Raw genomic sequence first — 20,243 nt, forward strand, 5'->3', positions numbered from 1 at the left:
GCCACAGAGTTAGGAGGTTCCGTCCCTCCAAAGTGCCTGACCCGAACGCCACGGGCCCGACCTCTCTGTGACAGCAGCATTGAACAACCAGGGCCTCACGGCACCGCTTGGTTCAGGCTTGGATCCCGTGCGATCATCGGTCATCACATTCCCGGGTCTTAATGAGCCTCGACTTGGCTTGTCCTAGAACTTTGATTCCAATGGCCCTGATCTCACACATGTGGATGGCATGGCCTGCTGGCCCATCCTCAGGACTCGGGTCACAACCCATGTGCACTGCCTGCCTGAATCCTGAGCAGGGCTGTGAGGACGGAGAGCCCCGGCCTGATGTGTGCCAGCTCCATGAATCCCTGGGGATGCGCACCCAGCCCTGCCCTCCACTCACCAAGCCTCCTCCTGCTGTCCCAGGGCCACCTCCATCCTGGCCCCAGAGCCGCATGCACGTCAAGCACAGGCATTCGCACCATGGGGACCGACAGGCGCTACCTGTTCGCCGCACTGACACCCTGCAGGGGGACGTGTGCGATCTTCACACATTGAGACAGTGCTGATTGGGTGGCTGAGGGGACTCACGGGTGGGCCCAGGACAGAGCAGAGTGTCCCTGGCCCAGCTCATGGAACCCCATACCCACTCCTGCTAAGCTGGAAGCATTTCCTCTGGCACTTTGTGGAAAGTTGGCTCTAGGACCAAGGGAGGGCCTTGTGGCATCTTGGGTAGGCGGAGAGGACACTCCAAGGCACGTTAGGTGGGATGTGGGGTGATCCCTGGATCCTAAAGATAAAGCCTGACCTCCCGCTAAACACAGCACAAAGGGGACGCCCCAGCCCTGGGCTGCTTCACAGATGACACAGCCTGGAACACACACAGGAACAGCAATAAGGGGGCATGACCCCAGGCCTGAGAAGCAACATCAAGCACCAAACACACTCGGGACTAGTCACAGAATGCGTATGATTGTCTGCAAGCCACCTTTCAGAAGAAGAGCAGATAAAAACCGCTTTCCCCATATTCCATTCGGGCCATAAGCAATGAGTGGAGAACATGGAAAAAAACATCCTGACAGGTGGCGCTCCAGGCGTGTCAAGGTTTTTACTGCCAACAAGAGGGACATGGGCCCAACGTGAGAATGGGCACCCGACAGGAATGTGTTCTGTACTTGGGATGAGCCAATGTTACTGAGAAAACAAATGATGTTTCAATGCCAAATGCCCTCAGGTTAATTCACAGGAAAATGCAGTCCCAGCTCCCCACAAATAGGCCAGCAGTCAGCAGGGACAGGAGTGTCTGGAGGGGCTTAGACCTGGGCCCAGGTCCTGAGATGGGGGGAGTGTTCCCAAAGCCCTGGGTGGAGGCAGGGAGGGGGCCTTGGGGATCTAGACACAGGAAGACTGGCACGCCTGTACCCCAGGGAGCTGGGAAATTCCTGCACCCATGTCTGCCATGGCTGGGGGCTGGGTACAGGGCAGAGCAGTCCTCAACTCTGCACCTGCCCTGAGGGCAGGAAGGGCCAGCTGAGACTCTAGGAGGGAAGGTACCTGTTCTGATATCCAGGGTATCGGGCAGGACCGTGGACAGCAGCAGAGGGACCCAGCGCTCATGATTAGAAGGAACCACCAGACCCACAACCACAGTGGCCAGTCGTTCCATTCTGCCAGCCCTAGCAAGCGGGATACTCTGTCTCCCAGAGAAAGGAAGCAGGAGGGCACATCCAAATGAGCTGAAGTCTGACTCATCGCATCACTGTGCCACCAAGCTACTCACCTCGTAGTGGAAGTCCATGCAGGTGAGGTCCTGCCAGCATCGGTCCCCCCGGATCTTGATCAGGCCCTGCCAAAGCGAGACAGAGAGGAAGCCACGTGAACCATTTCCCAGAATGGCAAGGGAACCGCTGTCAGGGGCAGAACCTGCACTGAAAGGAACTTTAAGGGAGAGATGACGGATTTTATCTTACACCCTGAAGAGACGTAAAGGGTAAGATTGAAACAGTGTTTCACAAAGGCACATTCGGGGCTTTAATGATGAAAAGTTAGCAAATGCTACAGGTAAAAAGAAACACTGGCTTCCTTGTTATAAAGTCAGTTCCTTCTGCGCTTTAAAACTCGTTTTTTAGAATGTGAGCATCATCTCAATAGTGCAATTGTGAGGCTTTAAAAATGAACAAAATTGGCAAAGCTACACACACACAACCTTACTTATACTTGCATAGATGCCAAGGAGGACGTGAAAGGGACAATGTTGAAATTGCTACGATGACGCACCATTTAGCAGCTCAGGTGAGCTGGATGAAAATGTTTACCCATCTCCTGGGATGGTCAGTACCGTCTCACAGCACCCAGCATAGCCCCGGTGCTCAGGCCTGAGAGTGTCTCCAGGGAGCTGCTTTGCTGCCTGGTCTCCTGGGAAAGAAGCTACAGAGAGCCTGTGGGTGAGCTTCTCGGGTGAGCTGCACAGTCGGCTCCCCCCGTGCAGCTTCCGGGACGCCACACAGTGTCCACAGCACGGCTGGTCTGCTGTCACAGGGAGGACGGTCAACATGCCTGTCAGATGCACCCTGTCCATCCACTTTCTCTGCACACGATTTCTTCATAAGTCGGAAACCAACTGTTCCCATACCAGGAATAAAAATATCTCTTGAGTTGCAGAGATTTATTTTCGATTTGTCTCTTACATAATAGCTGGATTAGAAAGTGAGAAAGAAACTGCACCGATAAAGAAACCACCCTGGAACACAGCTCGGCTTTCTCTCGTGAGTGGTTTCTGCAGCTATGACTACAGCCGTTTCATCCGTCCATGCACCCATCCACCCATCCACCATCTAACTACGCACCCACCCACCCATCCACCATCCACTCAGGCTGTCCAGGATAGTCTTCCTCACTAAAGTCAACTGACCACGAACTTTAATAACCTCTGTGAAACACCCTTGCTGCAGCACCGAGATCGGTGTTTGGTTGAATAACTGGGGTGGTGGCCCAGCCAAGATGATACATAAAACTGACCTTTACACATGAGAAAGACTTTGGGGTGGCTGAGGGCTCTGAGCCAGAGACGGGACAGTGTGAGTTGATGGGTCTTCTGGTGGCCACGCAGCCAGCAAGGCAGAATGACCATCCAGGATGTGAGGTGTGTCCGATTCCAGACGTGTCTGGAATGTGGAGCCCACAGGATGGGCCAAGGGATTGGAGCGGGAAGCAGCTAAGACCTCTAGCCTGGGCCCCTGGCGGCTTGGATGCAGCGACACCCAAAGGAGTAAGGAGAAGAGATACAGAGCGACATGTTTAGGCCACGTGGCTTCCACAGTAAGGCCAGATGACAGAACAGTGCACATGGGCTGGACTGAGCTAGACATGCACCTAATAGCGGTTTACAAACGCATCCCAAAGGGACCACAGCACTCAATTTTCTGAGTGCCACGAAGACCCAAAGGCTATTCCGAAGCTGGTTCTGGAGAAGCTACTTCCTGCTTCCGCAGCCACCTCACTGGGGTCTCACAGCCCGGCCAGGCCGAACTCACCTGGCCCTCAGCCGCACAGGCCACCCCCAACGTCACAGAGCTGTGGTTACACTCCAAGTATAAAGACTCTTGGATGAATCATTTTGAAAAGTGGAGAGTTATGTTTTTCTAGAAACTGGGTTTGCCTAGATCACAAAGTGCCAGATAGACAACTTCCAGTCTGAATTTGGCCATGGTCATGATTGTGTGAATATAGCGCTTCAGAAAGTCAAACGTTTCCTGATGACCCAGACCTGAGCGAGCCCATACTGCCAGCAGAAGAACTGCTGATTTCTGATGAAAACGTGCCCCTCGTTCTGCAGACAACCTCAGCCACGGGGCTACACGAGGCTCCCTTGTGAGTGCCGCTCCACTCCCTGCATCCCTTCAGAATGCGAGAGTGGTACTCTTTGGAGATTCAAACCAGGCGAAGAAGAAAAAAAACAAAATAATTAAAATGTCACTCAAATTCTAAGCTGATATGAGACACTTAAAAATCTGAGACATTCTTTCAGGAGCGGAGGATAATTATATTCCTCCCCATCTACTGATTTCTCCCTACAATGCAGATGTCAGATTTTCCACGGATTTTTTTTTCTTCCAGAGTAAGTGTCAAAAGAACAAAGCCTTCTTTGATCCTTTTGCAGCCCCAAATTAATTCTGAAAAAATGGCACAGACAGGCCAGTAATACGCCAGACCCAAAGAAAGCCAAGTGACCCACAGATGTCCATACAACCCCTGCTCTCTGCTTGGGAACGGGAGAGTGCCAGGATGATGGAACATTCCAGGGTGACTGAGGAAGCCCCAGGCCTTACAAGCAGTGAGTGGGAGGCAGGAACATAAAGGCAAGCACCCGGCTCCTCTCTGAAGCTCACAGGTCCCAGGACACGTGTCTTAAAAACTCCCATTTGGAAACTGGAAAATCCAAGGCTTCGCGCCACAGAACATCCATTTCTGTAACACCGTGCAAGTCCCTTCACACCTGACGGGTGTGTGTGTGTGGGGTGCTCCGCAGGCCTGACGCCCAGCGAGAAGTGACGGCCTGTGAACGCCAGGGGAGGCAGCCCCCCTTCCTCAGAGGCACCCGTGCCACCGTGGAGAGCTGTCTGCAGCACCCCATTTTAAGCATATACTGGTTCTCTCGTCAGAGTCTCTGCCCTGCTCCAGACACTCCTCCTCCATCTGCAAACACAGGGGCTAGTCCTCTGACTGTTCCTTTTCCACAAAGGAGAAGCTCTGTGGACCCTGGAGCCCTGAGTGATAATGAGTGTTTTCCAAGTGCAGGAGGACAGGCCATTGCCCTCATGAGTAGGCATGGAGGTCTGGGATGCCAGTCAGGGGCAATGGCTGGTGGAGGCCGAGGTACTCCGGGCTCTGCCCTGACTGCTTCTCTCCTCTGGGAGCTGAGCTAGGCCCAGAGGACCCCATGTGCTCCTTGAGCAGGCAGAGGGGAACCCCATTTTTTAGGGCGTGTGGCAACTGCTGCATTTGCAGTTCACTGTTTAGCATCCTGTAAGTTATGTTAGTGGGCATGATGACAACCAACTTGTCTCCATATTTGAAGGGCCCCAGCCAACCTAGTGTCGCCACTTGGCCCTGTTACTTACTCTCCAGTGTCAGTTTGCTGGTGTCAATACTTTCTGACCCCAAGGTGTGATGAAACAGAAATGTACCATGTGACCCCCCCCAAACGGCAAGCATATGTGCATACAGTTAAGTACTGGTAAGTTATAGGACATCATTTGGGCTGAAATACGTGGTTGGGGAGAAAAATCACTAAGGCTGGGTTTGTTTTTTTTTTTTTTGTGGAGTTGTATTTTGCCCTCTCTAAATCCTAAAGATCTTTTGGAAATTACTATGGTGACACCTGTCTGTGACAGACTTTGAAGCGGGGCTGCATGGAGTGGGTGGAAGGAATTGTCACAGGTCTTCAGAGGCATTTAGGATTCGACGTCTTTATAGGTCACTGGGAACGGGTGGGTCTGAGGCTGGAAATAGAGGCACAAAGAGGGTGCTGAAGGGCCAAGCCTGGGAGCCTGTGCTTAGCAGGGGGCTGCAGCTGGGGGCCAGAGGTCAGAGTACTGCAGACAAGTTTCCCAGAAATTCCCATGCCACCCTGGGGCTGGAGTCCGAGGTCTGGCCTCCAAGGCGCTCCTGCAGGAAGGAAGAAAGCCCCTTTCTTCAGCTCTGCCCACGCTAATGCAATAAAACAAATTAGGATAATTGCTCTCCTTGTGGAGTGGGGATCCCAGGACGTGGCAGGCTAGCCAAGGAAACGACAATGACATCTGCTTGATTTGGGTCTTCACAGGGCATGTTGCATTCCAACATTTATTTCATTATATGTAATATGATTTTACTGGAGGCAATCTGACTCCAAGAAAGAGCCCCTGACTTCAAAGTTTCATTTTCCCCTTGGTGACTGAGCTCCCTGCTCTTCTTTGCTAACCTTTCAGTCCTCTCTGGGTCGCAGCGTCTCTGGGACATGCACGAGTGGGGCATGCTAACAAGGCAACAGCTCTTCCAATCACCCGCTCCAAGAAGCCCTCGGGCCTCCAGGGGAAGAGCAGAGATCCAAGTGCAGACTCTCTGAGCTTTCTGGCCAAAGCCTCATCTCAGCTGGGAAATTTCCTTCCATCGGACAGAAGCCTGAGCCTCAGAATGGGAGACAGAGCTGATGGCCAGCCTGAGATCCAGGTGTGACCTGAACACTGCAGCAGCAAGCAGCTGTGCCCTGAAGCAGACTCGGATGCGCGTGCACTCGCCACTCTGCCAGCAGGTGTCAGGGCCTAGCTGAGTCTCAGCAAAAACTTGCACAAGGATGACTGCCAACTGTGTCCCAAACGTGGCTCCTGTCATGGAGAAGGTCAGCAGTCTGCACAGCTGCCCTCGGTCTCTGGGGTAGGGAGTGTCCAATGGCTGGGGTTGCTGCAACGTTCTCCGAACATCAGTAATGACCATCTCCCTCGTTATCCCCAAGGCGTGTGGAATTTTACAGGGCTGCACCTTATAGCAATTATTGTATGTGAAAAGCAAACTCATGACAGTCTTTTAAGTCCAAGGGTTGAGCTTCAGTTTACATAAAACAAAACACACATCCTAAGTATTCAGTTCAACGCATTCTGACAACTGTACACAATCAGGTATCTAGCACCTAAGAGAGGAGACAGATTTCTGTCCCAGAGAATGTTCTCTGGGATCTCTTTCCAGGCCATTCCACGCCCCACTCACCAGGAAGCCATGTAGTCTGGCCCAGCTCTGCCTGCTCTGGGATCTCAAACACACTGACTTGGGCGTCAGGTGCTCTGGCTGTAGGTTTGGGTGGGTCGTACTCAGCATGCTTTGGGATTTGTCTGTGTGGCTGCATCAGGACTTGGTTCCCTTCTGTGGCTGAGTGTAAACGCATCACAGTTTATCCACTGATGGGCATTTGGTTGTTTCCCAGGTCTAGCAGTTATGAAGAGGGCTGCTGTGGATGTGTGTGGCCAGCTTTCACCCCGCTAGTGATGAACCCCACCAGGAATTCCAGTTGCCTGCACACGACAGTGTTTTATATTTGGCCCTTCTCGTGAGTTAAATGCTGTCTCAGAGCTTTTCACTGTCTCCATTCTTATACTTTCATTTGTGAAGTACATTCAAGTCCTATGTCCTATTATCATGATTTGCACGTTCAGGATATTAATTTTTGGTCAGACCTATATACTGCAAATAGTTTTTCCAGTCTCTGGCTTGCCTATTCATATTCTTAATAGTGTCTTTTGATAATGGAAAATTTTAATATCAGTAAAGTACAATTTATCACTATTTTTTCTTTAATGGTTAGTGCTTTTTTGTGCCCTGTCCAAGAACTCTGTGTTCACCCCAAAGTAACTATCTTATCTTCGAAAAACTCTGTGATTTTGGCTTTTATGTTTGTAAAAAAAAAAAAAACTTTCCTTGCTGTACTGTTTTGACTTAATGCCTTGGTTGAAAATCAATTGACTATATCTGTGTGGACCTGTTTCTGGGAGATATTTTTGTTTTCTTCTAAGAATTTTATGGTTTTGCTTTTACATTTAGGTCCATAACCTCTCTCTGAAATTAGAGTTTGGAACGGATGGGACTGCAGTCAAAATTCATTTTATTTTCTATACTGATATCCAATGATTTCAGCACTAGTTGTAAAAAAATGACTTTCCTTCTTCCACTGATTTCACTTGGTACGTTGGTTTTATATCAATTGACAGTAGAGGTTGAGTCAGTTTCTGGACTCTATTTTCTTCTGCTGATCTGTTTTTCTAGCTTAGATCAATTCCACACTTCAGCTGTAAAATCGAGAAATATAAGTCCTCCAGCTTTGTTCTTTTTTTTTCAATATTCTCTGTACTTCCATGTAAATTTTAGAATTGGCATGTCAATTCCTCCTGAAAAGCTGGGAGTTTGGCAGAATTGCCTTGAATCTCTGTATAAATTTGAGTAAAACAGACAATCTTAACAATACTGAGGTTTCTGACCATGAACATGGTACACCTCTCCATTTACATAGGTCTTTTAAATTCATATCAGCAATGTTCTACCGTTTTAAAATACACATCTTAGATCTCCTTAATCAGATTGAGGTATTTGCAAGCTCTTGATGCAATTGTAGAATGTATTTTCAGTTTTATTTTCTAATGATTTCTTAATAGTTTATAAAGTCCAGTTATTTTTCATGTTGACTTGTATCCTGCAACCTTGTGAAATTCATGCACTCATTTTAGTAACTGCTTTTTGATTCCCCTGGGTTTTGTATGTATACAATCATATCTATAAATAACGGCTTCATTTCTTTTTTCCTCAGTCTTTATGCCTTTATTTCTTTTTCTTGTCTTATTGCACTAAGTCTTCCAGTACAGTGTTGAAGAGCAGAACCGGCAACTGACATCCGGGCCTGGTTCCTAACTGCATGCGAAAGCTTTGTCCTCTCACCGTGAAGACAGGTGTGTGCTGAGGTTTCACAGATACCTTTGTAAAGCTGAGGAGGTTCCTGTCTAAGACCGTCATGAGTGGGTGCTGAATTGTATCATGTGCTTTTTTCTGCAATTGCTAAGATGATAAAATCGTTCTTCATCTTTATTCTGTTACTCTAGAAAACTCCATTAATTGATTTTCAAATGTTAAAACCACCTCACATTCCTAAGATAAACTATGCCTTTTTTCATTGCCAGATTTGATTTGCTGATATTTGCAAAGGGTTTCTGTGCCTTTGCTCATGGGAGTTACTGGTTTATCTTCTCCTTTTTCTGATGTCCTCTTCAGGTTTTGGTATCACTGTTATACTGGTCACATAAAACAATTTGGGAAGTATTTCTTCCTCTGCTATTTTCCAAAAGAGTTTGTGTAGGACTGCTATTATTTCCTCCTCAAATATTTGAGAGATTTCACTGGTGAAGCCATCTGGGTCTACACTTTTCTTTCTGGAAAAGGTTTTTGATTACAAATTCAACTTATTTAACAGGTACAGAACCACTGAGGTTTCCTGTTTCTTTTTGTCTCAGTTTTGGTAAGCGGCATTTGTCAAGGAATTTGTCCATTTCATCTAAATTATTGAATTTATTGGCTTAAAGCTTTCATAATATCCCAGGTGACTCCTTATGGCAGGATCTCGGACGCAATTGCCAGTATTTCAAGGAAAGTGTTTTCTCATGGTGCCCTTCAATCACGGCCTGGCTGCAGCTCCCGGTTCTGCTGAATTTTGACATGAAAACTGTTAAGTCCCCTGGGCCTACGTTTTCTGCATTTCAGATATGGCCTTTTCTCTTGTGTTAACAAGACAGTAGGAGAGTCTGCACACAAGAAGTGTCAGAAGGCCCCACTGTGGGTGCTGCAGCCAGGTGTGAGCACAGAGTCGTGAGCAGCACAGGTGTTTAGCAGTAGAGCCCCTGCTGATTAATGACTAGGGATTTGAAGCTGCATGGAAAAGGCACTAGCATCTTGTCACTGCTTTCTGCAGCCTGCAGGTTACTTGGGGGTCACCAAAACATATAGGCAGGAATGCTAATCCTCACATTAGCTTCTGAGAGGCTCTTGCTCATGCGTGAATTCTCTAGCTCCTGACCCTTTAAGGAGTTCTACATAAAGTAACCTCACAAGGTGATCTGATCATAAATTCCCAATTGGTCAGTAGTCACGCCTCAGGCATTTAACTTTTTAGTAAAAAGTTTATCTTTGCCTTAAGTAAGCCCTGTCCACTGTTTCTGTGTATCTAGGTTAACACGCTTTTGAAATAAACATAGCCACTCTCAAGAGAGAACATTATTATCTCGTTAACTGTCCTGCAATGTAATCCAGTTCCACCTTGCTTTCCCCCATCCTCATGTACTCCTCCTTAATTTCAAATGCATAAAAGAAACTGGGAAACTGTCATTCTCCGGAGCATTTGGGATTTTGCTCCCTGCTCTATGTCATCAGTTTGGCTCAAATAAACTCTTATAAAAATTCTCTATAGGTTTCGACATTTCTTATGTTGATAGTTGCATCCCTCCACTTACTTCATTTAAAAACAACCTGCTCCAGCATAGCAAATACGTAACTCAAATGAAACTGATTTTAGCTGTGATTTTGCTCAGTAAGAATTCATGGTACTAAATTCTTAATTCTTAATATGTGAAGCAATGATATAATTTAATATCAGGAGGAATGTAGTACAAGATGTTGGAAGAACTGCACAAAGAATATGGAGAAAAATGAAAGCCATGCTAACATACTAAGGTAGCTGTTAACATAACAAGCAGAAGCAGCCTTGTTGAAGAGACGTAGCCCGGAAGTGGAATTCATCAGCAATCCGATTCCTGACATCTACTCTCCTTATTCTGATGACACCGAAGAAAGTATGGACACATTTTTTTACTTGCTATTGTTCAGGTTTGCATGTTCTTTACAAGGTAATGCTTACGCCAAAGCAAGTTTCTACAGAAAGACGGAGACTGTAGCACGTCTGCTGTGGCCAAATACGACAGCCCGGTACACACACCCCAGACAGGAGCCAGGCCTGAGGGGGTAGAGAGCGGGAAGGAGGGAGGTGCAGAAGGGATGGGGCTTTGCTTTCTCAATTCTCAGGGGGTCAAACTAAAACCGCGTAGCCTCCCCTTGGTACTGTCCAGGTCTGAGAATTCCCGGCAACAAGGGCACTGGCTCAATTCCCAGAATTTTAGCAATTGAGAGATCTAAACCCTCAGCACACACAGTTCATCAGCCTACTACAGGATGACATAATCAAGGACAGCTTTGGCTCCAGAGAGCTGTGTGGAAAATCCATTGTCTGCTCCTGCACGTGGAGCACAGAGGGTCAGAAGCAAAGGGCCCCGGGCTTCGGTGACAGGCATTTGATGTGCTCTGGGGTGAAAACTTTGGCCGTTAGAAACTCAGTCACACACACATATACTCTGTTTTGACAGAAACTGAGAGTGAGAAAAAAGTGAAAAAGTTTTTTTTAAAGCATAGGGGCAACCTAATGCCTTAAACACAGTGACTCAAACATCCACACCACTTATCATGTCTGCAAGTGAAAAGGGATCCTACACCCTAATATGACTGAAATCTATGCATTTAGAGCAGAAAATTGAGTTGAAAATCAGAGGAACATTGCAGAGCTCTTCCAAAAGAAAGCATCTAGCGTGTGTTTGCCCCAGTCTAGTGGGGAGGCACAGGTACAGTCCTGAGCAGATCTGCGTCTTTGTTCTGAGGAAATCAAATGGGGTCACCTGGGCCCAAGCCACTGCACTGTCCCAGAAACTTGAGTGAGGAGGACAGGGAGACAAGAGAGGCTCTACCTTCTCCAGTGAGAAATGTGGTGACCCATGTTGCTTACAGTCTGGCTTCAGAATGTAAATTCACAAAGTCTTAATTGAGCTTTAGAGCTTCACAGAGGGAGCTGAGGGAGACGCTCTCGATGCTGCTTGAACTCTAGCTCCAAACCAATCACGTCAAGTGGGATGACCACCCTGCCTCTTCCAGGTCCATGTGGTGACAGTTTGGGACTGTCACGTCACCTATAGGTCAGCAGGCACCGATAATCAAAAGAGAGGAAATAGGACGTCCCACCCTGCACAGCCCAGGCCATCAGTCAGCACACGGAGCTGGGCGGGAAGCTGTGTCCCATGGGACTGTCTCGAGCTATAGCTTCCGTTGAGCAAATGGTCTTTCCAGGGTTTGAAGGCACATGGTTTTTATCTGGCACTCAACAGAAGTACACTGAGGAAGATCTGACTCGGTGAGTGGGGCTGTTGCTCTCTAGCCCTGTCCACAAAGAGACGTCTCTGCTCTATGTTGGCTGATGGGTCCCCTGATGCTCCTCCTGCTGCTGACTTCTTGTCAGGTTTCAAAAAATAATTTATGTCCTGCCCTAAAGCATGCAGATGAGGAGCTTTGTGGATGTGCACGTCTGTGGGACTCTAGCTATCAGCACACAGGACATTTCCACTGCCCTAAAAATTCCCATATGCACTCTGCACCCCAGTCAATCCCCACCCCGAATCTCAGAGGCAAACACTTCCCTGGCTCTGCCAGCTCTAGAACCTCCTACACAAGGTCTCACGTGGTGCCCAATCCTTCATGGTGCTCAGTCTGGCTTCTCTCAGCACGATGCCTGTGAGGTCATCCAGGTCTGTCACGCAGCAGTATTCACTCCTCTTTATTGCTGGGTGGTTTCCATTTCGGGGGTTTGGCACAGGGTGTCCACCTGCCCTCCTGTTGATGGACTATGTTTGGTTTCTAATGCCTGGTATCAATTCTATACACCCATAGGAGGGCAATGCAGGAGAGTTCTGCTTGTTCACATCTTTGCTGTTATGCATTGAATGTCTGTGTCCTTCCAAAATTCATGGTGAAGCTCTGACCCCCCCACTCCCAGTGAGTCTGTATTTAGACTAAGGAAGTAATTAAGGTTAGATGAGGTTATAAGGGCAAGGCCTTGATCCGACAGGATTTGTGCACTTATTAGAGGAGACTAGACTTTCTTCTCCACCAGGTGAGGACACAGCAAGAGGGAGGCCATCTGCAGGCCAGGAAGAGTCCTCACCAGGAACAGAATCCATTTCCATATGGATCTAAGAATCAGTTCACCAATTTCTAAAAAGGAATCCTTCTAGGATTATGTTTGAAGGTGCATGAAATCTACAGATCAATTTGAGGACAACTGACAGTTGAGCAATATTGAAACTTTTGATTCACAAACATGGTCTACCTAAGTCTCTTTAATTTCTCTCAGCAATGTTTGGTAGCTATCAGGGTACAAATGTTGCACCTCTATTAAAATTTCCTATGATTTTGGATGTTATTATTAATGCTATATTAAAATTTTTTCATTTTCTGAAAAATATTATAGAAATCTTGTTTTCTATACTGGCCATGAATCCTGCACTCTGGTTAAATTCACTCCTGGATCCTAAAGACCTTTATGATCTTTCACATACATGACCTGCTTATCTGTGAGTACAGATGATTTTACTTTTCTAATCTTCAGGCTTTTATTACTTTTTCTTGTTTTATTGCACAAGCTAAGATCACTGATACACTGTTAAACAGATGTGATGAGACTGGACACCCCTGCCTTGTTTCCAATCTTATGGGAAAAATGTTTAGTCTTCCATCATTAGGTATGGTATTGGCTGCAGGCAGTTTATGTACTTAATCTTTCATCAGGTTGAGGATATTTCCTTTTATTCCTAGTTTGCTGAGAATTTCTAAAAATTGTATAATTTTGTCTAATGCTTTTCTTACATCAGTTGAAGTGATCATATCATTTTATATCTTTCTCCCTTGATTCATTCATGTCTAGCCAATCTTGCATTCTGGGAAAAACCCCATGTTGCTTTGATGCATTATACTTTTCACGCATTGCTGGATTCAACTGCTAATAATTCCTTAAAAACTTCATGTCTGTGCTCTTGAAGACTTTGCTCTGTAATTTCCTTTTCTTGACATGTCCTTGTCTTTGCTGGTCTCAGAAAAATGAGTTGGGAAGGGTTTTTTCTCCCCTGTTTTCTGAATGAGTGTGTATGAGATTCATAGAGTTTCTTCCTTAAATATTTTATAGAACTCATCAGGAAAGGTTTCTGGGCCACAAGTTTTCTTAGTGGGAAGGTGCTTTTTATTTGTGTTGTTAATGATCTCAGCTGATAGAATTACGTAGATTCCTGCCTCTTCCTCTGTCAGTTGGTAATCTATATCTCTGAAGGAATTTAACCATTTCTTCAAATTGCCTGCTTTGTGTAAATAAAAGTTGCTCATACTATTTCTCTTGAACTTTTTTTTCAGCAAAGAAAGTAAGGTTTATTTAGAGAGTTGCAAGTCCTGAAGACATAGGCAAGCTACTGCTCTCAACAAAAGGGCTCCCCACGTGTCTCGGGAGTACAGATTATACAGGGGAAAATCAGTAGTCATGGAAACTAAGGGAGTTGGGGTCATGAGTGCTACTGATTGGATGATTGGGGGGGGACGGTAACTGACTGGATGGTTGGAGGGGGATGAGGTAATTGGTCATTGTGTCTGATTCTGGAATCAGCCACGGGTGCCATCCTGTCTGGTCCCGTGGCCTGGTCCCGTGGCCAGTGGGGTTGCCCTGCTTCAATGGGCCTGGAACTGAAACACATTCGCTGATGGATTCATTCGCTCTGAACTCCAGTGCTGGGGCAGCAGCTTGAAAGGTGCCAGGAATATACGGGAGGAACTGAGTTGTCTGGCTTCAGGGCAAGAGCTCGTGGGGACACTTTCTCCCAGACAGAAGTGCCAGCAGAAGCCATTGTTTCTTTGTTGAGCCCTTCTTTAACTTTTCACTTTGAAAAATTCTTAAGACTTCAGGAAAGCTGTAAAAATAGTCTGGAGTTCCTGTATAGCTGTCGCTATTAATTCAATGTTACTGAACTACAAACCTTACTTGGATTTCACCAGTTTTCCCACTAATGTCCTTTTTCTATATCAGGGACAATCCAGGGTGCCACTCCAGAGTGCCACATTGACTGTTATGTTCCCTGAGTCTGACAATTCCTCAGTCTTTAATTAAATCTCATGACTTTGACGCTTGAGAATTCCGGTCAGTAATTTTGAAGAATGTCCCTCAGTTGCAGTTTGTCTAATGTTTTCTCACAATTAGGTTAGAGAAATGCATTTTTTCCCCCTTTAATTCCCCTCCCGCTACTTCCACTCCTGACCTATGGATGTTGCTGTTTCCCCTTAAGAACTGGATCTCTGAAGGTGGGGTGTCTCCTCCCACACGCTCGCAGCCTGGCGCACCCGCACCTGGGGTATGGTCCATGGCTCCACCCGGGGTGCGAACCCAGGACCTTCTGCATGTAAAGCAGACGTGCTAACCACTACACTATGGAGCCACCCCTAGAGCAATGCATTTTTGTAAGACTGCTACAGAGGTGATGCTGTGCCCTTGGAGCTCCTTTTGTGCCCCTCTGTGTACTCTGCCCTGGAATTCCAGAAGCATCAGGAGCTGAGGGAAGCCTTATGGCATTCCATCATCCTCCACTTCCAACAGCTGGCAAGGTCTCCCACCTCTGCCTGCCCCCCGTCTCCCCACAGAGAGCCAGGTGGTCGAGGGGCTCACCTCATGTGTTCTCCTCTGGACCCATCTCACACTGTCTATTGTCCGACGTGAGACCAGCTGCATCATGAAGTGTGTTCAGTGTCCAGCTGTTTACAGACAGCAGGGTAGCCTGGGCCACCTATCCATTAATACCTCTCACCCCAGCATTGTAGGAGGTCAGAATAGCTCAGGACACAGAAGCCCTAAGAACGGGGACCAGGGTGACTCCATCTCAGGCACCTGGGAAGAGCAGGCCTTCTGCGGGCACAGAGGCTACGCGGCTTCCTTTCTTTCTGCTTGGGCACCTTTACCTGCACAGTTCACGGTCCCCTCTGAGGCTGAGCTCTACAAGAGCCCATCTGTCTCTCAGGGCATCTGAACCACTGACGAATGACAAAACGACAGCGGTCTCTGAATATTCAGGACAGTCACCCCCTAAGCTGATTCTGTGGCACTGGTTCTCACCCACAAACAGAAGATCAGGGGCTAGACTGGGGGGCTTCACCCACAGTCGCTTTAGTATCACCAGATCTGTTGTGAGTTCTCTCAGCTCACAGAGGAATGGACATTTTGCTGCTAGCACTTTTTTGTCAAGTCAACTCTACTTTCTGCTTTCCACTGAAGGAAGATTAATAATATCCAACATACAGACTAAATCAAGTAATTATACCTTTTAGTGCACCTGATAATTTCTTATCCAGCTGGTGCTAACAGTCAATCAAAATGCCATAAAAGGCGCTTTAGAATGTGCTAACGATCCCCTGCACTCAGTCAGGCATGGTGGGGGTTTGTTCAACTCTTGGCATCACAAACCTTGCACAAAACAGCCTGACAGCTCTGCCACCCAGAGCTTCCGTGCCCGGGTTGCCCCTTCGCCGGGGGCTCCTTGCTTTATATGTCCCACCTAATGAAGCTGTCATCTCAGTGGGGTCCCCAATAAAGTCCTTTGCAACATTTCATACATTTTTATACTTTTTAAAGCTAGCTCGGGAGAGAATCCAAAATCAAGTCCTAGATGGACAAGGAACCACAGCCTGAGAAGAATATGTGTATGGTGACTATAGACAACTCACCATTTCAACATTTCATTAAAAGGAACCGCAAAAACAACTATCTTTCTAATTAAATGGGAAAATGAATGTAGAAGTGTCACACTTTATTGTTGAATCTGAACACACAATAACTTCAACACAGCATTTCCCAGTATCTGTAGCTATTCACACCCGCCCAGGTCGAGAACTTTGCCAACCACACCAGCCCCAAATGGGGTGCTCTCCAGGCTTCCACACAGCCCTGTCTGCCCCTCCGGCCAGCACTCCCACAACCCTGTGGCCTGTTCACCACCCACGCAAGTGGACATGGCCGGTCACGCCAGGCTCTGACCCTAGGTCTGTTGCCCCGGGCGGCACTTGTCCCTCTGTATCCAGCTGCTTCCGGTGTCCCCAGAGCTCCAAGGCCACCTGGCCACAGACACAGCAGTTAACCAAACCACAGATGGTCACTGTGCCAGAATGAACGATGCTTCAATATCTAAGAGCAAGTATGAAGCACAGGAGAGTGGGCGCCTGACAGTAACAGGAGGAAGTGGGAAGGTGCGAGCCCTCAGGACTGCAGTCCCGCGCAAAGGCTGGCACGTCATCCCTTCACAGAGCAGATGCCCGTCAGCTGCTAGTTAAGAATGAGTACTGATCAATTCTTATGTATAGATGTGAAAGTTGGATAGTAAAATAGGCTGACAGGAAAAGACAGATTCATTTGAAAAATGGTGTTGGAAGAGAGCTTTACAGATACCCCTGGACCGCCAGAGAGATGAACAAGTGAGTCCTAGAGCAAATTAAGCCTGAAACATCACTGGAGGCAAAAATGACAAAACTGAAGCTGTCCTACTGTGGGCAAATCATGAGAAGGAAGGCAGGGTTCTTTGGAAAAGACAATAATGCTGAGAAAAATAGAAGACAGCAGGGAAAGTGGAAGACCAAATATAAGTAGACTGACACCCTAAAAGAAGCCAAGGGTATGACTCTACAGGAGCTGAGCAGGGCTGTTGAGGACAGGACACTGGATATCAATCACTCAGTCATATGGTCACCAGGAGTCGGAGCCGACTCGAGGGCTTATAACAACCGGTCATGATGCAAAGGTGATGGAGCACAGGACAGATACAAGGAATGAGGGCATCGCATTATCAACAGTCACACAGAGGTGTGAAAATGCCATGCTGAACAAAGGCCATGTGGGAGTGTATGCCCACAAAGATACACGAATAAACTGAGTATGTGAAGAGAAATGGGACAGCCACATGATTTTACAGGACCTCACTGCGGAATATTAACTACACTGTGGAAAAAGTGATTTTGAGAGAGGACCAGCCAGGCCCGCCTAAGTCCGTGACAGAACAGCTGGATGCTGCCCCCGGAAGAGAGTGCAGGGCCTCCTGCCAAGGATGCAGCACCTGAGGCTGGTCAGGTGCACATCAGACAGCCACACTGTTGGATCATGGGGCTGGGAGACCGAGGACCATCTGGACTGGAGGGGACATGAGCAAGGCGGGCCCAATGGATGGAGCAACTTGTTCTCAAGCGGGTCAGGAGCAAGTTCTCTGCCCTGTCTCCCAAGTCTGTGATTGTCCCCCAAGGGAAAACTTAAAGCAAACAGATACTTAGCACATCTGTGTGATAAGGTTTCCAATGTAAGAGAATTTTGTATTTTATAATAATTTTAATGAAAAATTAAGATCTTACAAAGGGAGAGAAGTGGGAGACTGAGGGAAAGCTGCAAAATTCTGTCTACAGTTGGAGGTCAAAAGCAACCATGTCACTCCTGACTTTAAGGCTTAGATAATGTTTCTGAAAAACGGCGGCTAGTTACATTAAAAGGACATATACTTTCAAAGGCTGTGTAGAGGATAGAAGCTGAGCAATCCTAGTCTTCAGGGCCCGGCAAAGAGCCTAAGAGGAGGAGAACACAGGCGAGCAGCACCCGGGCCAGGCAGAGCACAGACTGCCACCACAGGCCACATAGAGTACAGGAACAGCTAAACATACTCCCCAAACCCAATGAGCACAGGTCCAAAAGAAAAGACTAGTAGGCAGAGAGACAAAAAGGAAGCCGGCGTGGCTTTCTAGGAGTGAGAATTACATCATGTCCTTCTTTACTGATTTAAAGCGATGTGGAAAGCGATGTGGTGGTCCAGAGACCACCAGAAGGGCTGGTGAGAGGCATTAAGAGGCTCTTCCCCATGAGTCTCCATGTGAAATGGACTGAGTTGTGGCAGACATGGTCATGTAAAGGTCCAGGGGAGCCAGTGGAGTTTGCAGGGATCAGAAACAGGCCACTAGACATCACAGAAAGAAGCAGAAGGGGCACAGCTGGCCTGGCCTGGCCAACAGGAGGACAGAGAGGCGAGAGACTCATTTTCAGTACATTTCCCCCCAAATATTACAAATAAAAGTTCTACTTACTGCTCCGAGCATGATTCTGAAAATCAGCCACCGAAAGCCCCACAGAACGATCTGGGGAGGGGGTGTCTTCCTGGGCAGTCGAGACAGAGTCCAAAGAGGGCACAAGAAAATCCCCAGGAACCCTGTTTCCAGAAGCTGGGACTCCCATCCTGAAATGACAGTAAGAGAACAAATGGCCACGTTAACCAGCTAGCCATACCCTACAGGAATAGTCTCACCAAACGCAGTTTAACTTAACAGTCCTGAACATAGGACAGATGGAATAACTGAGGAGTGCGTTTCAGCCCACAGTGGGACTGTGCCCCAGCGCTTGTGCCACACCCTCTGTGTTCAGACCATTGCCTCCTGTCCTTTGCAGTTGCTGCAGATGTAGCAAGGGCCCCATGCTGAGCACACACTGCCAGTGGGCACGGGGGAGTCCTCTTTCCGTTCAATAGGCCTGCATTTGAAATCATGGCTTTGTGCATTCTTCCTGGAGGAGCATTCGCCAGGATGGACGATGTGTATGGAGGAGGCCAGATGACCTGCACAGAGGTTCTGAATGCAGAGCTGACTCTGGTCCCCATCTTCTCCGGATGAGGAAGTCCCTGGGAGATGTGGGACAGGTATAGGTGACACAGCCATTTTCCCCAGGTGAGGGAGGAAGTCACAGGTATAGGTGACACCACCTCCAGGTGAGGAAGCCAAGGGGGAACACAAGACAGGTACAGGTGACATGGCCCCTATATGCCCCAGGTAAAAGAGAAAGTCATAGGGAGATACAGGGCAAGTACAGCCCCCATCTGTTCTAGGTGAGGGAGGAAGTCACAGGGAAATGAGACAGGTGCAGATAATACAGCCTGTCTGTCCCAGGTGAGAGAAGAAGCCAGGGGAAGAAGTAGGTACAGGTGATGGTCATTCCAGATAAAATCACCTCCTGTTAGCCTGCACGGGTTCAGCCTGTTATGGCTAGCAGCTCTATTGGTTGGCCGTGAGGGGTGCCAGCTAATTCCTCCTGCTGGGAACTCCATATGAGAAACGCAGGTAAGTGCAACGCATCTGAGTTCTCATTCTCACAGAAGTGGTGGTGACTCACTGAGTTGGCCCCACTATGAAAACTGCTGTTCACACTGCATCCCCAGGACACCTGGAACCCAGAACAGGTTTCAGGTGGTTGTCAACTGGGCCCTTCAAAAGGAACCTGTGCTTCATTTTTCAGATTGCACAAGTTCCTGTTAATCTCATTTTGACAAATCTCAAAAACATTATGCTGAATGAAAGATTCATTAGGCAAGGGTACATACCATACTCTATGGTTCCATTTATAGAAGGTTCTAGAAGGAAGAAAACTGATGCAGGGGAAAGAAATCTGCACAAGGCTGCCTGGGGGTTCTGGGGTGACATTGTGTCTGTGTCTGGTGGGGGAGTGGGTCATGGGGGTGTCCTCGCCAAGACTCACCAGAGGCACCTTAGGGTTTCATTCTTTTTCAGTTTCTTCCTCAAACTTAAATGAATTCTGAACCCTAGTTTAAGGGCTGATGGACAAATCTTCATGTCTGCAACTTATTTTGAGGTACCCTGAACATTAAGATGAGAAACAAACAGGCATATGATGAAGCCGCCAGAGCAAAAGACAAACTGCAGAGTCCAGGCAGGGGGCTCATGGGTTTCACTGTACAATTGTTTCAAACTCCCTGTAGTTTGAAATTTTTCATAAGATGCAGGGGCGGGGGGATCCCATTTGCTTTTACATGTTC

At 47.6% G+C, this 20,243-nt stretch overlaps 1 protein-coding gene across 4 annotated transcripts in view; it reads right to left on the reverse strand.

Moving 5' to 3' along the window:
* Positions 1-20,243, reverse strand: part of LMF1 (lipase maturation factor 1) — a 102,429-nt gene that overhangs the window by 28,696 nt on the left and 53,490 nt on the right. For all 4 annotated transcript variants that reach the window (XM_011376817.1, XM_011376818.2, XM_023521365.1 and 1 more), the window contains 2 exons: positions 18,508-18,656; positions 1,763-1,828 (listed from right to left, as the gene is read on the reverse strand). In XM_011376817.1, the coding sequence (XP_011375119.1) occupies positions 1,763-1,828; positions 18,508-18,656 (215 nt within the window). The remainder of the gene's footprint in view (positions 1-1,762; positions 1,829-18,507; positions 18,657-20,243) is intronic.

Source organism: Pteropus vampyrus, unplaced genomic scaffold (assembly GCF_000151845.1).
Source record: "Pteropus vampyrus isolate Shadow unplaced genomic scaffold, Pvam_2.0 Scaffold303, whole genome shotgun sequence".
NCBI classification, from domain to species: domain Eukaryota; kingdom Metazoa; phylum Chordata; class Mammalia; order Chiroptera; family Pteropodidae; genus Pteropus; species Pteropus vampyrus.